This window comes from Bombina bombina, chromosome 7 (genome assembly GCF_027579735.1).
Source record: "Bombina bombina isolate aBomBom1 chromosome 7, aBomBom1.pri, whole genome shotgun sequence".
NCBI lineage: Eukaryota > Metazoa > Chordata > Amphibia > Anura > Bombinatoridae > Bombina > Bombina bombina.
In genome coordinates this window covers 212,709,345-212,729,137 of record NC_069505.1, presented here as the reverse complement: position 1 = coordinate 212,729,137, position 19,793 = coordinate 212,709,345, and the positions used below count along the sequence as shown (strand labels likewise).

The 19,793-nt window shown below is 36.7% G+C and overlaps 1 protein-coding gene across 3 annotated transcripts in view; it reads right to left on the bottom strand.

The window, feature by feature from the left end:
* DENND5A (DENN domain containing 5A) overlaps positions 1–16,788 on the bottom strand; it is a 223,097-nt gene extending 206,309 nt beyond the window's left edge. For 2 of the 3 annotated variants that reach the window (XM_053720599.1, XM_053720601.1), the window contains exon 1: positions 16,538–16,787. In XM_053720599.1, the coding sequence (XP_053576574.1) occupies positions 16,538–16,655 (118 nt within the window). In that variant the 5' untranslated portion in view covers positions 16,656–16,787. Of the gene's footprint in view, positions 1–16,537 lie in introns of all 3 variants that reach the window. The other variant, XM_053720600.1, reaches the window with a different exon arrangement.
* Between the last annotated feature and the right edge of the window lie 3,005 nt (positions 16,789–19,793).

Sequence of the window (19,793 nt, the reverse complement as noted above, 5' to 3'; positions counted from 1 at the left end):
AGTATCTACGTCCAGCACAGAGGCGCAAGATGCTGTCCCCGATTTCAGATTAGTCAGTAGTCGCCGCAAACCAGGGGGGCAGGAGACATTTGCCTGCATATGGTAAGGGAACACTGATTGTGTTGCATTGGTGTCCAAGTGGGATCAGTGGGAGGGAGGCGGGCAAGCAGCCTAGGAGGAGAAACAAATATATATTTATAAAAAAAAAGTAATTTGTACAGTCGGAGGGTTAGAGCTGTTTGTGGGGGGACAGAAAGATGGGAGTGATGACTACACTAAAAATAAAAAACATAAAAATATTTAGAAAAAAAAAAAAAACTAAACTCTATAATGGCAAACTGTCTGCCAATATCCAAGATGGTGGTAACCAGTGTGTGTGTGGGGGGGGGAGGGGATTCCTACACTTGCTAGAAAAATTAAATCAAGCGATAACATGATTTCAAGGCTGGGATCTGATCATTGGAGACTGACTATGAGTCTAGGCACAGCCCCCAAGTCCGATTTCCCTTCCCTAAAAGGAGGAGGCTGCAGGACCCCAAATAAGGTAGGACGTTCCATGCCATCCTAATGTCCTTAAATCCCAGCACTGTTATGGAATGGCATGAAACGTCCTAATGGCATTAGGCGGTTAAATTCCAGCACTGTTAGGACGGCATGGAACGCTCTAATGGCATTAAGAGGTTAAATCCCAGCACTGTTAGGAGGACATGGAACACTAACGGCATTAAGCAGTTAAATCCCAGCAGTGTTAGAATGGCATGGAACGTCCTAATGGCATTAAGTGGTTAAATCCCAGAACTGTTACTACAGCATCCAATGTCCTAAGGGCGTGAATAGGTTAAAGGGATACTGAGCTCAAATTTTTTTCTTTCGTGATTCAGATAGAGCGTGCAATTTTAAGCAACTTACTAATTTACTCCTATTATCAAATTTTCTTCGTTCTCTTGCTATCTTTATTTGAAAAAGAGAGTCCAGAACCCTGGACAGCACTTGTTTATTGGTGGATGAATTTATCCACCAATCAGCAAGAACAACCCAGGTTGTTCACCAAAAATGGGCCGGCATCTAAACTTACATTCTTGCTTTTCAAATAAAAATACCAAGAGAATAAAGAACATTTGATAATTAGAAAGTTGCTTAAAATTGCATGCTCTATCTGAATCATTAAAGAAAAAAGTTCAGTGTCCCTTTAATGGATGCATCACCCAGCTAATTTTACTGATCACCTGACTCAAATTTAAGCGAATATTTATCTAAAATGAGCCAATAATAATGTTTTCAAATTATTTTGAAACTATCATTGAATCTATTTATGTAAAATTATGCAATAAATTGTGCTTTGCACAGCTAAAGTAATGTTTATAAATAACAGAAAATGTTACAATATTACAAAGTATTACACTGCTGTCACCTTGCCAGCCATCTGGCTGACAAACTTTTCTGTGGAAACACTGATATATTTTAATAAAAAGCATACCTAGGTAGGCTCCGAAGCATCAAGTTAGTGATTGGTGGCTGCACATTTATGCCTCTTGTCACTGGCTCAGTTAGCTGTTCAGCTAGCTCCTAGTAGTATACTGCTGCTCCTTCAACAATGGATACCAAGAGAATAAAGAATTTCATAATAGAAGTCAATTGGTAAGGTGCTAACAATTATATGTTCTATCTGAAACATGAAAGAAACATTTTGGGGTTCCTAACCCTTTGGGGTCATTTAAATATAATACTTTAGATTCTAAAGTGTGTTTTTATTCAAGATAGTGCAAAGCATCTTAATATACACAGTGCACTTCCGGCACCTAACAAACTTCATGATCTGTATAGGTTTCCATCACTGCATTAAAAACATAAATATTGATTTGTGTACATTATCTGACTAGGGAAAAAGCCAGGTCTAGATATAGACACAAAAACCAGGCAAGTGAATATCCCTAGCAGTAAAAACTAACACAAACTGAATAGAAGCCTCCCTAGAGACCTGGCATCAGCTAACAATTTCCTGTAGTCAGGTATTATGACATCACCGTGTTTTAGCAGAATGAATGTAGCAGGCTCAGGCGAATATCTGTATGTAAAACCTTCCAGAGTTTTCATGTTTTTCCTTTATTGACTCACTGTAACGTTCCAAAAACATTTTTGGTCAAGAAAGAAGAATGGATGAGTTGAGTTACTGAATAATTGAAAGAATCCCTTTGAATATCATGGCACAGGAAAATCTGCCTCTGATTAAAGTGATTGTAAACTTTGCTAATTTAATACACAGTATATAAAATCATTTATAAAAACAGGGGCACTTTAAGTCATTACATTTTTAAAGGACGCTTTCTTTGTAAAATACTTTCCATTTAGCGACGATAAACATTGCACCGTTCCTCCGCCCACACCTAATACCTTATTAAGCAGATTGTTGACAAATCCAAACGTTGCGTGCCCCACTTAACATCCAGCTCGTGGGGCCCGCAAGTAATTGGATGAAGCCGGATTCGTCATCTATCTGCTAAATAAAGTATTAGATGCGGGCGGAGCAACGGTGCAATGTTAACCATCTATAAATGGTAAATATTTTTTCTAAAGGAAGCGTCCTTAAAGTGAATGTCAATTTTGATGCTAAAGTGCCCGTTTTTTAAAAAATTTTATTAAAAACAGGGGCACTTTAATTCATCAAAATTTACATTTCACTCCTGTTGAGAAAAAAATCTTACCTTTAAATCTTCACAGCAGCTCCAGCTTCCTCCACCCATCGCAAAGCCTCTTCCTGGGTCTAAAATGAGGAATTCAGCTTCTACCAATCACAGCGTTGAATCAGACACCGATCCCCCCGGGGGGGAAGCCGTGATTGGAGGATGACCTATCCATCATTTCTGACGTCAGAAATGGCTTGCAACGACCGGAGGAAGCTGGAGCTGCTGTCAAGTTTAAAAAGGTAAGGTTTTTTTTCTCAACAGGAGTGAAATGTAAATTTTGATGAATTAAAGTGCCCCTGTTTTTAAATAAATTTTTAAAAACCGGGCACTTTGGCATCAAAATTGTCATTCACTTTAAAGATGTAATGACTTAAAGTGCCCCTGGTTTTATGAATCATTTTATATACTGTGTATTAAATAAGCAAAGTTTACAATTACTTTAAAAAGAGACCGTTAACACAGATTAGGATATAAAATCTTTATGTCTAGTAAAGCAAGTTTAAAAAATTATTTGCACTATTTCCCTGTAATTTAAGTGTGTAAATTGAATTTTCAAATTCTGACAACTGGAAGAGCACGTGACAGGCATCACAATCCTAACCTTGCTATATTTCTTACCTAAGGAAACAAACTTCCATGCACTTACGCCTGATAAGTTACTATAAAACAACCCCACTGGCTCAGACTGCCCACTCATTTAACCATCTCATTTAACCATCTTTAGTTTGTTTACTGTCCTAAAGGGACATGAAACCCAAAATGTTCCTTTTATGATTCAGATAGAGCATGACATTATCAACAACTTTCTAATTTACTTCTATTATCTAATTATCCTTGTTCTCTTTATCTTTTGTTGAAAAGCAAGGACGTAAGCTCAGGAGGGTGCACGTGTCTGGATCATTTTTGGCATCAATTTTGCAAGAGCACTCACTCAATAGCAGAATACAGGTAGCCCTCAGTTTACGCCGGGGTTAGGTTCCAGAAGGAATGGTTGTAAATCGAAACCGTTGTAAATTGAAACCCAGTTTATAATGTAAGTCAATGGGAAGTGAGGGAGATATGTTCCAGGCCCCCTCAAAATTGTCATAAGTAAAACCTAATACATTATTTTTAAAGCTTTGAAATTAAGACTTTAAATGCTAAACAGCATTATAAACCTAATAAAATAATCACACAACACAGAATATATAATTAAACTAAGTTAACTGAACAAAAACATTTGCTAAACAGCATTATAAACCTAATAAAATAATCACACAACGCAGATTTAACTTTCATTTTTCTGCAAACAGTTCTTTCTATGTATTCCAATCTGGACTGATTTATAGACAGGAAGATCTTGTTCCTTTGAAATCTGCTTGATAGCTCAGGTCTGGTCAAACTGATTAATTTCAGCTTGCTTGGCTTTGCTGCAACACAAGCGGACAGCTCCACCTACTGGCTATTTTAATAAATGCACTGCTTCTCAATGCTTTTCAATAGCAGTCACATGACTGGAAAAAAAAGGTTGTTATTCTGAAACGGTGTAAATTGAACCGTTGTAAAACGAGGGCCACCTGTACTTTCCTGCCAGGTAGTGCTCCAGAGACCTATCTAGGTATCTCTTCAACAACAAATTCTATGGGAACAAAGCAAATTTGATAATAGAAGTAAATTGGAAACTTTATTTATAATTGTGTGCACACAAAAGAACATTCTTTGGGTTTCATATATCTTTAAATTAAAGTTTAATTTAGTTTTCTTTGTGCCATCTAAAACATATTTTCATAAACTGTATCAATCTTCCAAATGTATGGCTTGCATTGTAGCTTGTGAATAAATGTGTACTGTACTGTAGCTTTATGCATATCGGGTCCCAAAAAATATATGCTTGTTATTAAAGAAGAAATAAAAGAAATAGCCCCAAAATGGTGTTATTTACACACAGTAATATAGATGGATATGATTTGGGGTAAACTCTCACAATGACCTCTATAGCCTTTGACATGCAAAGCAGAATATCTAATGGGGCTGGTAACATATTTTTACACCTGTTTTATGTCATCTGGACCCTACGGTTTCACTGAAAAAGAAGAAAATCGCTAGGCACATGGGAAAGTGACATTAGTTTTAAATACTGTTCACAAAGCTGTAGATTGAACTCAAGTTATGATTACATGCTCAAATATTTTGCTGGGCATTAAACGCTCTGAGATTGTTAGATGAAATCTAAAGAAAAAATGGATGCCATGTTGAAATGTTGGTTGCCCATATATAATCTCTTCTGCTGAGGACAACTAGGGACAAAAGAAGGCTGTGTATAATATAGTAATGCTAAAGTAACCATTTACAGGCTTTAAAGATCTTGTACAATTGCTATATTACACAAAGTCACTGTTTGCATACATTTTCTGCCCCTAATTGCCCTTATTAGAAGAGTTTATCAAAGGGAAACTTACGTTGCACCAATTACTTTATAGAACTTTTCACATAACTCTTCATTATTAAAATAAAGTATATTGTACACACCTACATATTATTCTCAGATTATTAGCATTAAATAAATCATATCTATATTTACTATTTAATGTCACTGTAAAGATGATAAAGACACTTCAGCCCCTACAGAGGGGGTAGAACAAACAATTTATGAGCAGCCCCTAATCAGCAGCTTACTCCTACCTAAGTATGCTTTACAACAAAAAATACCAAGAGAACAAAGTAAATTTAATAGAAGTAAATTTGAAAATTGTTTAAAATTGATTGCTCTAATTCATAAACGTTTAATGCTGATTTTACTGTCCCTTTAAGCTACAAAATTGTGTATGATCCTAAAAATCCGTGGTCATTATTAGATATTTAATGGGATAGTCTAGTCAAAAATAAACTTTCATGATTCAGATAGAGCATGCAATTTTAAGCAACTTTCTAATTTACTCCTATTATTAATTTTTCTTCAATCTCTTGCTATCTTTATTTTAAAAAGCTGGAATGTAAGCTTAAGAGCTGGCTCATTTTTGGTTCAGCACCTGTGTAGCACTTGCTGACAGGATGGCTACATTTAGACACCAATCAGAAAGCGCTACCCAGGTGCTGAACCAAAAAATAGGCTGGCTTCTAAGCTTACATTCCAGCTTTTATAAATAAAGAGACCAAGAGAACGAAGAAAAATTGATAATAGGAGTAAATTATGAAAGTCTATTTTTGACTAGACTATCCCTTTAAATAAAAAATCAAATGGCTTTAAATCACCTTTTTTTATACTATGCAGATTTTGCTCAAATCAGCTTTCAATGTAAAATGCAGAGTTTCACCGGTTTATAACCAACAAATTAAAAAACCTACCTGAAATTTGCAGATTCTTTGTCACCCTTGTGAATTGTAAAGAAAATTGACCCAGTTAATTAAAAGCTATTAATGTGCAAATAATACATTCTTTAGAATTGGGAGAGAGGTGCATATTCTAGACACTAACAGTTGCACCAATGTTCATGAAATTCAGCTGGGAAATGCTTTTACAGGGGTTGAGTATTTTTTATATGTGGAATTTATGGGGTAGAGGAGTTGTTTTTTGTTAAAAAAAAAACAAAACAAAAAAAAAAAAACACAAAACTGATTTATCAGTTTTAAAGATATAAGGCTTTAAAATGTATAATGTTGTTTTATGTGTTAGTAAAATGGAAGTTAGCGCTTGCATTAAAATGCGGCATTATCAATACTAGAAAATCATAATTTTCAGATTAATATTATAACTAACCAACCTATGATAGAGTCTAACTGCTGTTTCAATCTAAAAAGGTATGTGGATTTTGGCAATTATTTGTGTTTAAAGGGACAGTGTATTGTAAAATGTTCTCCCCTTTAATTTTCCATTTAACATGCTGGAGAGTATTACATAGTTTACCTTTATTTTGTAATTTGACATCTCTGATTTTGCCACCTATACTGAAAATATAAACTCTGCAGTAATGGCTACAGAAAAGTTATGCAAACAAGATAAGTTCTACACTGAGAAGTGTTCATTATGCATTAAAAAAATAATAACATATATATATATATATATATACATACACACACATATATATATACATATATATATATATATATATATATATATATATATATATATATATATATATATATATATATTTTACTCAATCTGTTTTTTTTTAGCTTTATTTTGATTCAGCTTATTTGGTTTTGTCGAAGGAGCACTGTTTAATACCCCTTGAAGAGAGTATCATGGGAAGGTGCCCTCCATGTAAACAAATAAAACATTTGCAATTTATAAATTATGAGTTTCTGAAATTATTTGCTGCCGTTTCCTCCCAAAATTAAAATGGAGAGGCCAAATTCAATTTTTTTTAGGAAACAGGTGAGAGTTTTTGTAAGTAAATTTATTACACAATAATTATAAACATTTGGAACAAGATGTATAATTAAAGGGGTCATGGTTCTCTTGCTATTACGATTTGATCAACTCTGCAACGCTACAAACAATCCCAAGTGTACATAAGCAATGAAATGGTGTTTAAAAACTGTAACGTGTCTTTATATGTAAAGTATCAAGAACAGTTTATGTATTTGTAACTATTTTTCACTTTTTGCTCTAATAATTGAAGCTGCTACCACTATTATCTATTGATAGTTGTTATTTTGTGCTAAATAATAATTTGAGCTGAATTGCTTCATTTTTTAGGTTAATGTTATTTTTGAACACAAAGATAATTGAAATTAAAACAAAAAAGTAACGTTGCCATGTTCGTACAGGGACTATTGTGTGTACGGTAATTAAACGCTAAACTAAAATGATTTTATTTATTTAATTTACAATTATGGAACAAGAAATATGATTTCCATGCTTCTTTCTTGAATTATGCGTCGAGTACTAGATCAAAGTAGGCCAATGTTTTGTGACAAAATATTAACTAGTAATTTCCATAATTTGTAGGTTTGATTTTGGAAAAAAAATATTTATTTTGCTATAAACCTTAACTAACTTTCTAATCATGGTGTTACATGAATCAGATAAAACATAATTTATGGGAATTCACAGTTTTCTGAGGATAAGTTAAGAGATTTTAAGCTTGGCTACTTGTAACTGGTCTATGAGGCTGTATAAGATGGCATCATTTCTATACTGCACAGCTGAAATGTGAAGGTCCCAGAGGGATCACTGGTGGCCCCAGAGGCAAAAGCACTATGGGGATTATTTTCTTACCAAAAATAGGCACTGTAATAGTTCCGCTTAGCAACTGTGTGCTTCTGAAACAACTGCAGCCATAATCTTGTCAGTACAAAGAACTATCAAGTGTTAGTCCACAGTCTATTATATTTAGTAGAGGTCATTAATGCCACATATTCCATATATATCTATATAGATTCAGATAGAGATATAGATATATTATATGCAATCTATTGCTCCATGTGTGTGGGAGACAGAGCATTTAAAGAGATAGGAAATACTTTGGTCAACAAATCTGTTTAGAATTTAAGAGCTAGTAAAAATATTTAGGAGTTAGGCAGTTATGTTTGTATATAGATATATAGAAAATAACCCCCCCAAAAAAGGTTAGGAACCAGGGATAAAAATACTTTGCATCAGTGGCTCCCTGGCTTTGTTTATTTATTTTGCCCCCTTTTCCTGTCATCTACGCCTGAAAACTGGATTTTCTAGTCCTGAAAACAAAGAGCATGTGGCAGTTTTCACAAGCCTAACCTAGTTACCCCATACATATCCCTAATTTTAAGTTTGTTATCACATATTTTCTGATGAAGGCATATTATTTTATATTTATTATTTTATATATTTTTCTGTACTGTAGGGATCCATTCCTCCCTCTCCCCTGTCTAACATTTTCAGTTGTGTAGGAAACTGCGCCCATCCCTACCCCCACCTGCGCTGGGCCGCTCACCCACCTCCCTCTGCACCAATGTAATATACATTCAGCATTCTTGTTCCAGCTCCCGCTGTCTAAGCTGACAGCGCATCCTGCAAAATGCGCCTTTGTGCTGGATGTAGGTACTATATCAACACAGTATGCTGGGAAAGTATTGTGTGACGCAAGATCTATGTCTACATGGTGCAAAAGTTTAAGGCAGGCATCTTAAAGTACTGGCCCCAGGGCCAAATACGGCCCTCAAGATAATTGAATCTGCCCCTCCCTTGTTTATTAGGTAAATAATTAATTTGAGCCTCATCAATTTTATTAGGATTCTAAGAGGTTATAACAAGTTGATGTTCTATACAGGCACTCACTAGATAAATATAAAGACAAGCAAGCTATATCTAATGTAGACTCCCACCATGCACTGGTTGGATAAATGTCACTTTTTATGCATTTATACAGTTCCAAAATGATCACTTAACTTGGCACTAACAAGATAAATTATACATAACTGTATGTCTATTGTGGGCTTCAACTCCCACTGGATAATACTATGTGGGTAAAGACCCCTTCCAGTTCCTAGTATATCCAGAGCACTCAATCTGTTCAAGTGGCCCCCATCAGAGAAGCACACTTGGCCAATGGCCCCCAGATACAATGAGCTTGATAGCCCTGGGTTAAAGAAACAAACAGCAAGTGGGATTTTACTAAAAGAGAAAATGGGTATAGGATAATATGGTAAATGGTGTCTTTCTGTTCTCCAGAGGACAAACTGCAGGCCTCCACTGAAGCCTTTGTTGGTCACAAATATGTCAGGGTATCCTGTTGCTCTGTAAATTGTAGAACAAAAAATGACACAAAAAATATAAATGTAAAAAAAGGACAACAGAACATTGACTGTACTGGCTATTTTGCTTTATTGTATAAAAGAAAAAAGAAAAACAGCAACCACGAGATTACACAGAGCATATTTGTGTTTATTTTTTTTATAATTATTTAATTAAAAGGGACACTGACCCCATTTTTTTTCCTTTGTGATTCAGATAAAGCATGCAATTTTAAGTAACTTTATAATTTACTCCTATTATCACATTTTCTTCATTCTCTTGGTAAATTTAGATGCCGGCCCATTTTTGGTGAACAACCTGGGTTGTTCTTGCCGATTGGTGGATAACGTCACCTACCAATGAACAAGTGCTGTCCAGAGTACTGAACCCAAAATTGGCTGGCTCCTTAGCTTAGATGCCTTCTTTTTCAAATAAAGATAGCAAGAGAATGAAGAAAAATTTATAATAGGAGTAAATTAGAAAGTTGCTTAAAATTGCATGCTCTACCTGAATCACAAAAGAAAAAAATTGGGTTCAGTGTCCCTTTAAAGTGAATGTAAAATTTGATGATAAAGTGCCCGTTTTTTAAAAAATTAGATTAAAAACAGGGGCACTTTAATAAAAATTTACATTTCACTCGTGTTGTAAAAGTACCTTTCAATCTTGACAGCCGCTCCAGCTTCCCCTGCCCGTCAGAAATGACGGATCGGTCATCCTTCAATCACAGCTCCCCCCCCCCGGGGGAATCAGTGTCTGATTCAATACCGTGATTGGAGGAAGCCGGATTCCTCATTTTAGACCCAGGAAGAGGCTTTGCGATGGGCAGAGGAACCGATGCAGCGGCTGTGAAGATTAAAAGGTAAGTATTTTCACAACACGAGTGAAATGTAAATTTTGATGAATTAAAGTGCCCCTGATTTTAATCGAATTTTTAAAAACCGGACACTTTATCACTCAAGGGATACTTATTTACTCTAAGAGACACTCAATTCAAAATTAAACTTTCATGATTCAGATAGAGCATGACATGTTAAACAACTTTACAAATTACTTCCATTAACAAAATGTGCACAGTCTTTTTATATTTATACTTTTTGAGTCTCCAGCTCCTACTGAGCATGTGCAAGAATTCACAGAATATAAATATATGCATTTGTGATTGGCTGATGGTTGTCACATGATACAAGGGGAGTGGAAATAGACAGAACTAAAATGTGTTAGAAAAAAAATCTACTACTCATTTGAAGTTCAGACTAAGTGCTATTGCATTGTCTTGTTATTATGTATTTGTTGTTTATGTAAATCTACTGTATTTACTGGTCATTTAAAGGGACAATGTACTTTAAAATTGGTTTCCCCTTACTCTCCTTAACGGACCATTAAATACAGTAGAATTATATTCCAATGATCTGATAAACCAGTTGCAAAGTATAAACATAGGGTAAATGAATCTCTGTATATGAAAGGGACAGCAGACTACTTTATCACTTTCTTTCTACACAAAGGCCTCCTAATAATACCTCTCCTTCTACACATAGTCCAATACACTGACAGAACAATTGAAAAATTACATTTTCGTGCATTTCTCAGGATCAAGGTCATCAGCACCAACAGAACTGGCCTGCGGAGTTCCACAAGGATCTATCCTGTCTCCCATGCTATTCGCAATTTACTTACTACCACTGAGGGACATCGTTAACCGACATGGCCTAAGGTATCATTGTTACGCTGATGACACACAACTCTACTTCTCCTTTGCTCCAGATACTACAGACCCAGCATGCCGCATAAACAGTTGCTTAACAGACCTCATAGAATGGATGAATGCTAGCTGTCTCAAAGTGAACCCGGACAAAACAGAGTTACTCTTGGTGAGGGGACCCCGGGCATCAAAAATATCCCACGATCACCCAACTGGCCTGGAGCTTGGAGGCTCTGAACTCGTTAGTTCAGCAAAGGTACGAAACCTCGGAGTGCTGATTGACGCTGGACTATCTTTTAAACAGCAGATTTCCTCCGTAATAAAATCTGCTTACTTTCATCTGAAAAACATAGCCAGGATACAACACTTAATTCCACCGGATGATATGCCAACATTAATCCATGCATTTGTATCCTCTAGGCTAGATTACTGCAATGCGCTTTACTTGGGCCTCCCAAAAAAAGAACTCCATCGCTTTCAGACAGTACAAAATGCAGCAGCCAGACTATTGACCAATCAAACTCGCTCCTGCCACATAACACCTGTTCTCCACTCCCTGCATTGGCTTCCAATTAAATGGCGAACATATTTTAAAATTGGCCTGCTGACCTTCAAAGCCTTAAACAACCAAGGCCCACAGTACCTGAAAGAGCTCCTGACACCCTACATCCCATCCCGTTCACTTAGGTCAGCCAACACATCCCTCCTCTCAGTGCCAAGAATAAGGACAAACTCAGGCTCCAGAGCATTCGGCCACGCTGCCCCTACTTTCTGGAACTCTTTACCGTGCGCAATCAGAGAGGCACCGTCCTTACAGACTTTTAAAAAAAGCTAGAGACCCACCTCTTCCATCAGGCATTCAGTCCGCTTATCTGACCTTCAGAAACTCCTAACTTTTATGTCTTATGTTGGTATATTTGTAAAGTGCTTTGAGTCTCACAGGGAGAAAAGCGCTATATAAATCGCAAATTATTATTATATTATATACGATTCCAATAGGGCATACAATTTTAAACAACGTTCCAATTTACTTTTATCATCAAATTTGCTTTCCTCTCTTGTTATTCTTTGTGGAAAGGTAAACCTAGGTAGGCTCATATGCTAATTTCTAAGCCGTTGAACTGCCTCTTATCTCAGTGCATTTTGACACTGCTAGTTCAGGTGTGTCAGAGATGACATTGTGCTCACTCCCATGGATTTATTTATGAGTCAGCACTGATTGGCTAAAATGCAAGTCTGTCAAAAGAACTGAGATAAGGGGGCAGTCTGCAGAGGCTTAGATACAAGGTAATTACAGAGGTAAAAAGGTATATTAATATAAGTGTTGGCTATGCAAAACTGGGGAACGGGTAATAAAGGGATTATCTATTTAAACAATAAAAATTCTGGAGTAAACTGACTCTTTAAAAAAGGACAGTAAAAACCGAAATTGAAATATAAATGTCTTAACCATGTGACATAAAGAAACGGCAATATATTTGTATTATATATTTTGCTCCCTTTTCCTATAATTTATGTATGAAAATGAAGAATTTCCCGTTCTAAGAACTGACAAAGCATCTGGCAGGCTTCATAAGCATAACCTTGCTACATATCTGTTCCTAATTTTTTTCAGCAAAGATGATTAGATAAAAACAACAATGGAGAGTTTGCAAACATAATGACCGTGGCTAGTCTTAAGTCATTATCAATAATAAGTCATGATTAGCTGGGGTTTGGCAATAGAAAAAAAAACAATTGTAGCAAACAACAATGCATTCAAAACATTTTCAAACTCATCCAGTATTTTAGTTTGTTGCAAAGCTGCAAAAAACATTGTAATTACAGATGTTTATTGTCCCTTTAAACACTAAGTGACTTTTTACCAAATGTCTTGTAGCAAGTAATTGATGGAAATTGTATTTGCAATGAATAAATTCCAGAGTCTCAGTCTCTGATCTTTAGCAACCAGAGCTAATAATAGTTATGACATAATCTCTGTGAAATAAATGCATCCTATTAGCAAGAAACGTGTTCCCACTCCAATCTTAGGGAATAGTTCTTGCAGATATTTAACATTCATTATCTGTACAGACTGTTTAATTCTGCACATCTCTCTGAGCTTGCAGATGCTAAATTGCTGTTTAGAATATCATCTCAGACACAGCTACAAAAGGTGCATCATCTCATTATTATGCATCTGCCCATATCCAATGTGATTAACTCTTTAAGTGCTAGAGGTTTCCAGCAGGTCTAGAAGCACTGTCATCTATTCTCTGGTTTTGAATAAGACCCTAATTCATATATACATGATCCTCTTGCAGTCTATGCATCATCTTCATTTACAAATCCTATCTTATTATAGTAACATTTATTTAGCCACTGTGTGCAACATTACTAAATGTAAGGTTTTAGTGAAACAAAATGTGCCTCTCTATTGGTTGGGTTAATGCTGCCAGACCCATTAAAAAAAAAACACAATTAACCCTTTAGTGTTAATTTGTATTAATGGTTATGACATGTACTAGGATTTTTCTTGATATTTCAGAACATACAAGATTGAAGAAGGTAACAAAAGCAATCTCATATTAGATCAAATAAAAAAAAATGAATTGTTTTGATTTTATCTATTAGATAAATGTATTCCCACTAACCATACACTTGGTGAGACTGAGGGCATTTTGGAAGCAGACACAAAAGGTCTAGGAAGATTTAAGCCACAGCAGATGAAAAACATTGGATAGTACCAAAAATATTCAGTGCATGCCAGGCAATCTAAAGCAAAATAAAGTCCAGGAGAGACCACTTGATATAATTCTCGGTTTGTGCAATAGCTTTTTTATAGCGTTCAATCATTCATTTTCTAAAACAAAAAAACCTGTAAGAACAAGTAGCCTTGTAACAGAACTCAAGATGTATACTGTTTCATACATTTTAACCCTTTACCACTTGAGACATATGCAGCAACTCATTGCATAGCAATACACTGCCACACTCTTTGTCAGCTATTAAAGGGATAGAAAGGATTTGTGCGCATGCCACTGAAAAACAATCATTTTCACTAGAAGCATTTTTGTTAATGAAAGTAAATAGCAAAATGCTTCAATTTAAAACTGAAATGCACCCACATGTCAATTTTAACCTTTCCCTTTAAAGGGATAGTAAACCCCAACATTTTATTTTATGATTCAGATAGAACATACAATTTTAAACAACTTTCTAATTTAATTCTATTATCAAATTTTCTTCATTCTCTTGTTATCCATTGCTGAAGGGACAGCATTGCACTACTGACAGGAAGTTGAAAATATCTATTTAGCCAATCACAAGAGACAAATGTGTGCAGGCACCAATTAGCAGCAGCTCCCACTAGTGTATGATATGTGCATATTCATTTTTTAACAAGGGATACTAAGAGAACGAAGTACATTTGAAAATAGAAGTGAATTTAAAATGGCATGCTCTATCTGAATCATGCAAGTTTAATTTTGACTTTCCTATCCCTTTAAGTTAGTGAAAATTAAAAAATATTCAAGGTGATTGACAGCTCTGTATGAACTTTGTATCCTTCCCACAATATTTTATAATTTAGCTACAAACTAAAAAGTTAGAACCAACTGGACTAGCTCTCCTATGATGAGCAAATATTTATAGGATGACTGTCACCATCAATATATTTTTTCATACATCAAAATGAAGTAGGTGATCGGCAAACACCCTAAAGATAAAGAAAAAACTAGGACAAATGACACTTCATCTGGTTTAGGAAAAATGCAAAATATGTATCTCCCTATAAAGCAGGAAATTCAGTGAAGATGACATAAAAGGCAACTGATTCATTTGTGCGCAATTAGGTTATATTATTAAACATAATATCATGATTACATAGAATCCTACTATACCTTTTATTTGTTTGAAAGGTAGCAAAAGATATTGTTTAAAACTAAGTTATGTTCTTATATCTTGAAATTATTGGACCAGTAAATACAGTAGATATACATAAACAACAAATACATGATAACAAGACAATGTAATAGCACCTAGTCTGAACTTTTTAATAGTAGTAGATTTTCTACTTACAAATTTCAAAGTTATGTCTATTTCCACTCCTCCTGTATCATGTGACAGCCATCAGCCAATCACAAATGCATATACATATATTCTGTGAGTTCTTGCACATGCTCAGTAGGAGCTGGTGACTCAAAAAGTGTAAATATAAAAAGACTGTTAACATTTTGTTAATGGAAGTAACTTAGAAAGTTGTTTAAAATTGCTGCTCTACCTGAATCATGAAAGTTTAATTTTGACCTTGAGTAACAGTTTAATTTTTACAAATTAGCTGGAGTTGTCACGTTTTAGATGTTCCCTGTTGAGAAATACCCAAAACTTTGACACCTTAGCTGGAATATCTGCTAAAGGTCATAGAAGTACAAAAACTACATCATATATCAACTTGATTACTATAGGCTAATATAGTTCTGACAAAGATCTAGCTATATTATCATTTATTTTAAACAAATTGTAGAATTATATTGTAGCTTTACCACTCAACCACAAATAAGTTCTAAAATTTATATTTACAGACAACAATTTACTATCAAATGTACTTTGTACTCTTTGCATCCTTTAAAGAACAGCATACATAGGTAGGTAGCTTGCAGATGTATGGAGCACTACATAACAGCAGTCCACGGGTTTTAACTAGTGCTCAAAGGTGTAACACATTGTGATCATTCTTGCAAAACTGCTGCAATACAGTGCAAGAGAAAAGTGCACCAGACCTACCTAGGTATGCTCTTTAATACAGAATATTATGAAAACAAAGTAATTTCGCTTTTCTTTGTTTACTCTAACAGACTCATAAAAGAAAAAAAAGTATATTTTCTCTTTAATCAAAATAAAAAAATCCAGGATCCCCCAACAGTAAATAAAAATTGAATACATTCACAATCATACCATAGGTTCCCAGAAGCTAAAACCATAAGGAATACATGATCTCGATGTCAATATTTACATCATTACTTGAGATCCAGAATCAGGGATCTCCTTGTCAATCAACGAGAACAAATCCATAATAAATAGTTTCCAAGTCCTATATCACAGGATTCCAAATCAAGAGACCTGAAATCCACCTATTAGTCTACTGATACCAAAATAATGATCAACGCAAAACCAATGCAGCCTCCTCTAATACAAAAACTACACGCAGGGTTCTTGCAATACACAAACCTGGGGGTTACAAATGGGTACTGGGATAAAACATCTGTAAAATACATCAGTTATGGGTTAGAAATGAACAGAAATCCTCCCGCTCTCCTGACCCGTTATCCAGCTGTCATAGATCACTTAGGGATGTGGGATTCCCTTCTCATGCGATCACTTAAATCTGCTACAGCGGATATGATGACCCCAGCCATGTACGCCCTCTCTCAGCCCCCTCCTATGGCCTCACTGAGGACACAGTGACCGGACACATACCGGAGAGTTCATCTGGCTCCAGCCCGGTATCGGTGTCTAGCCCGCAGATTACAAAGTAATCAGCGAAGCGGCCGGGCGCCGTGTTGCTACCGCCGCCACCACCTCCTCCTCCGCTCATGATGTCGCTGTTGTCAGTTCTCGTCCATTCGTCTTAAGAGAGGGGGTCCCGGATGCCATAATCCGGCGGCTCGGAGCTCGGCCAGTCGCCGCACTGCATCACGGGATGCGCCTGGACCAGCTGTTCGGATGCTAGCCGATGTGTGGGCGGGACCAAGAAGAAGAAAAGGCGTGGTTTGGGAATTAGATATGGTACGCAGGCGCACTGAGGAGCAAGGATGACGTCATGTTATTTACTATATAAAGAGGGAGTCTGGCAGCTCAGTGACCCTCAGTGACTTGGGAGCACAGACACAGTGGTTGCTTAGTAATATCTAGAGGTGGCACTGTCACTTGTGTTTCCTACAGTTATAGAAAGAGCTTTATTCATAAATTCATTTATTTAAATTAATGCTTTTATTTCAAATACAAAGAGAACTTTTCCAAGTCCTGTGAAGTCATATTAGCAGGTAAAATGTCACACTAAGTGTTAAAGGGATATTACTTTGTTAAAAAAAATTGGTCAACCATCATTAGAGACGCCATAGCTATGGCCTCAATATCAGGTTTAGTTTCTTTCTGATTAAATATAGGAATAAAAAAAATATGTAGTGTGAATTAAGTTAGTGGCTTGTCAAGAGACTGCTAGCAATATTGGGTGATAAGTTATGAAATAAATAAAGCCTGAGTGAAATACTAGATGTGTATCTGCATCTGTATAATAACACCCAGCTCTATACAAAGACACAGTAGTGACACTGGCACATGGTTATAGCCAGAGAAGGGCTGGTTATAGAATCAGTGGTATATGCATCAGTATAATAACACCCAGCACTATATAATGACATAGTAGTGACACTGGCACATGGGTATAGCCAGAGAAGGGCTGGTTATCGGATCAGTGGTATCTGCATCAGTATAATAACACCCAGCACTATATAATGACACAGTAGTGACACTGGCACATGGGTATAGCCAGAGAAGGGCTAGTTATAGGATCAGTGGTATCTGCATCAGTATAATAACACCCAGCCCTATATAATGACACAGTAGTGACACTGGCACATGGGTATAGCCAGAGAAGGGCTGGTTATGGGATCAGTGGTATCTGCATCAGTATAATAACACCCAGCACTATATAATGACACAGTAGTGACACTGGCACATGGGTATAGCCAGAGGAGGCCTGGTTATAGGATCAGTGGTATCTGCATCAGTATAATAACACCCAGCACTATATAATGACACAGTAGTGACACTGGCACATGGGTATAGCCAGAGAAGGGCTAGTTATAGGATCAGTGGTATCTGCATCAGTATAATAACACCCAGCACTATATAATGACACAGTAGTGACACTGGCACATGGGTATAGCCAGAGAAGGGCTGGTTATCGGATCAGTGGTATCTGCATCAGTATAATAACACCCAGCACTATATAATGACACAGTAGTGACACTGGCACATGGGTATAGCCAGAGGAGGGCTAGTTATAGGATCAGTGGTTTCTGCATCAGTATAATAACACCCAGCACTATATAATGACACAGTAGTGACACTGGCACATGGGTATAGCCAGAGAAGGGCTAGTTATAGAATCAGTGGTATCTGCATCAGTATAATAACACCCAGCACTATATAATTACATAGTAGTGACACTGGCACATGGGTATAGCCAGAAAAGGTCTGGTTATAGGATCAGTGGTATATGCATCAGAATAATAACACCAAGCAGTATATAATAACACAGTAGTGACACTGGCACATGGGTATAGCCAGATGAGGGCTGGTTATAGGATCAGTGGTATCTGCATCAGTATAATAACACCAAGCACTATACAAAGACACATTAGTGACACTGGCACATGGGTATAGCCAGAGGAGGGCTGGTTATAGGGTCAGTGGTATCTGCATCAGTATAATAACACCCAGCACTGTATAATGACACAGTAGTGACTAGCCCTTGCAGTGTCCGCCACAACCTTAGTATATCTTTTCTTTCTGATTGCATAATAGGAATAAAAAAAAATATGTAGTGTGAATAAAGTTAGCGGCTTGTCAAGAGACTGCTAGCAATATTGGTAATAAGTTATGGAATAAATAAAGCATTTGTGAAATAACACCCAGCTCTATACAAAGACACAGTAGTGACACTGGCACAGGCGTATAGCAAGACAAAGGTTGGTTATAGGATCAGTGGTATTTGCATCAGTATAATAATTCCCAGCACTATATAATGACACAGTAGTGACACTGGCACATGGGTATAGCCAGAGAAGGGCTGGTTATAGGATCAGTGGTATCAGCATCAGTATAATAACACCCAGCACTATATAAGGACACAGTAGTGACACTGGCACATGGGTATAGCCAGAGGAGGGCTGGTTATAGGATCAGTGGTATCTGCATCAGTATAACACCCAACACTATATAATGGCACAATAGTGACACTGGCTCACGGGTATAGCCAGAGGAGGGCTGGTTATAGGATCAGTGGTATCTGCATCAGTATAATAACACCCAGCACTATATAATGACACAGTAATGACACTGGTCTGGCACATGAGTATAGCCAGAGAAGGGCTGGTTACAGGATCAGTGGTATCTGCATCAGTATAATAACACCCAGCACTATATAATGACGCAGTAGGGACACTGGCACATGGGTATAGCCAGAGAAGGGGTGGTTATAGAATCAGTGGTATCTGCATTAGTATAATAACACCCAGTACTATATAATGACATAGTGGTGACACTGGCACATGGGTATAGCCAGATGAGGGCTGGTTATAGGATCAGTGGTATCTGCATCAGTATAATAACACCCACCACTATATAATGGCACAGTAGTGACACTGGCTCATGGGAATAGCCAGAGGAGGGCTGGTTATGGGATCAGTGGTATCTAAATCAGTATAATAACACCCAGCACTATATAATGACACAGTAGTGACACTGGCTCACGGGTATAGCCAGAGGAGGGCTGGTTATAGGATCAGTGGTATCTAAATCAGTATAATAACACCCAGCACTATACAAAGACAAAGTAGTGACACTGGCTCACGGGTATAGCCAGAGGAGGGCTGGTTATAGGATCAGTGGTATCTGCATCAGTATAATAACACCCAGCACTATATAATGACACAGTAGTGACACTGGC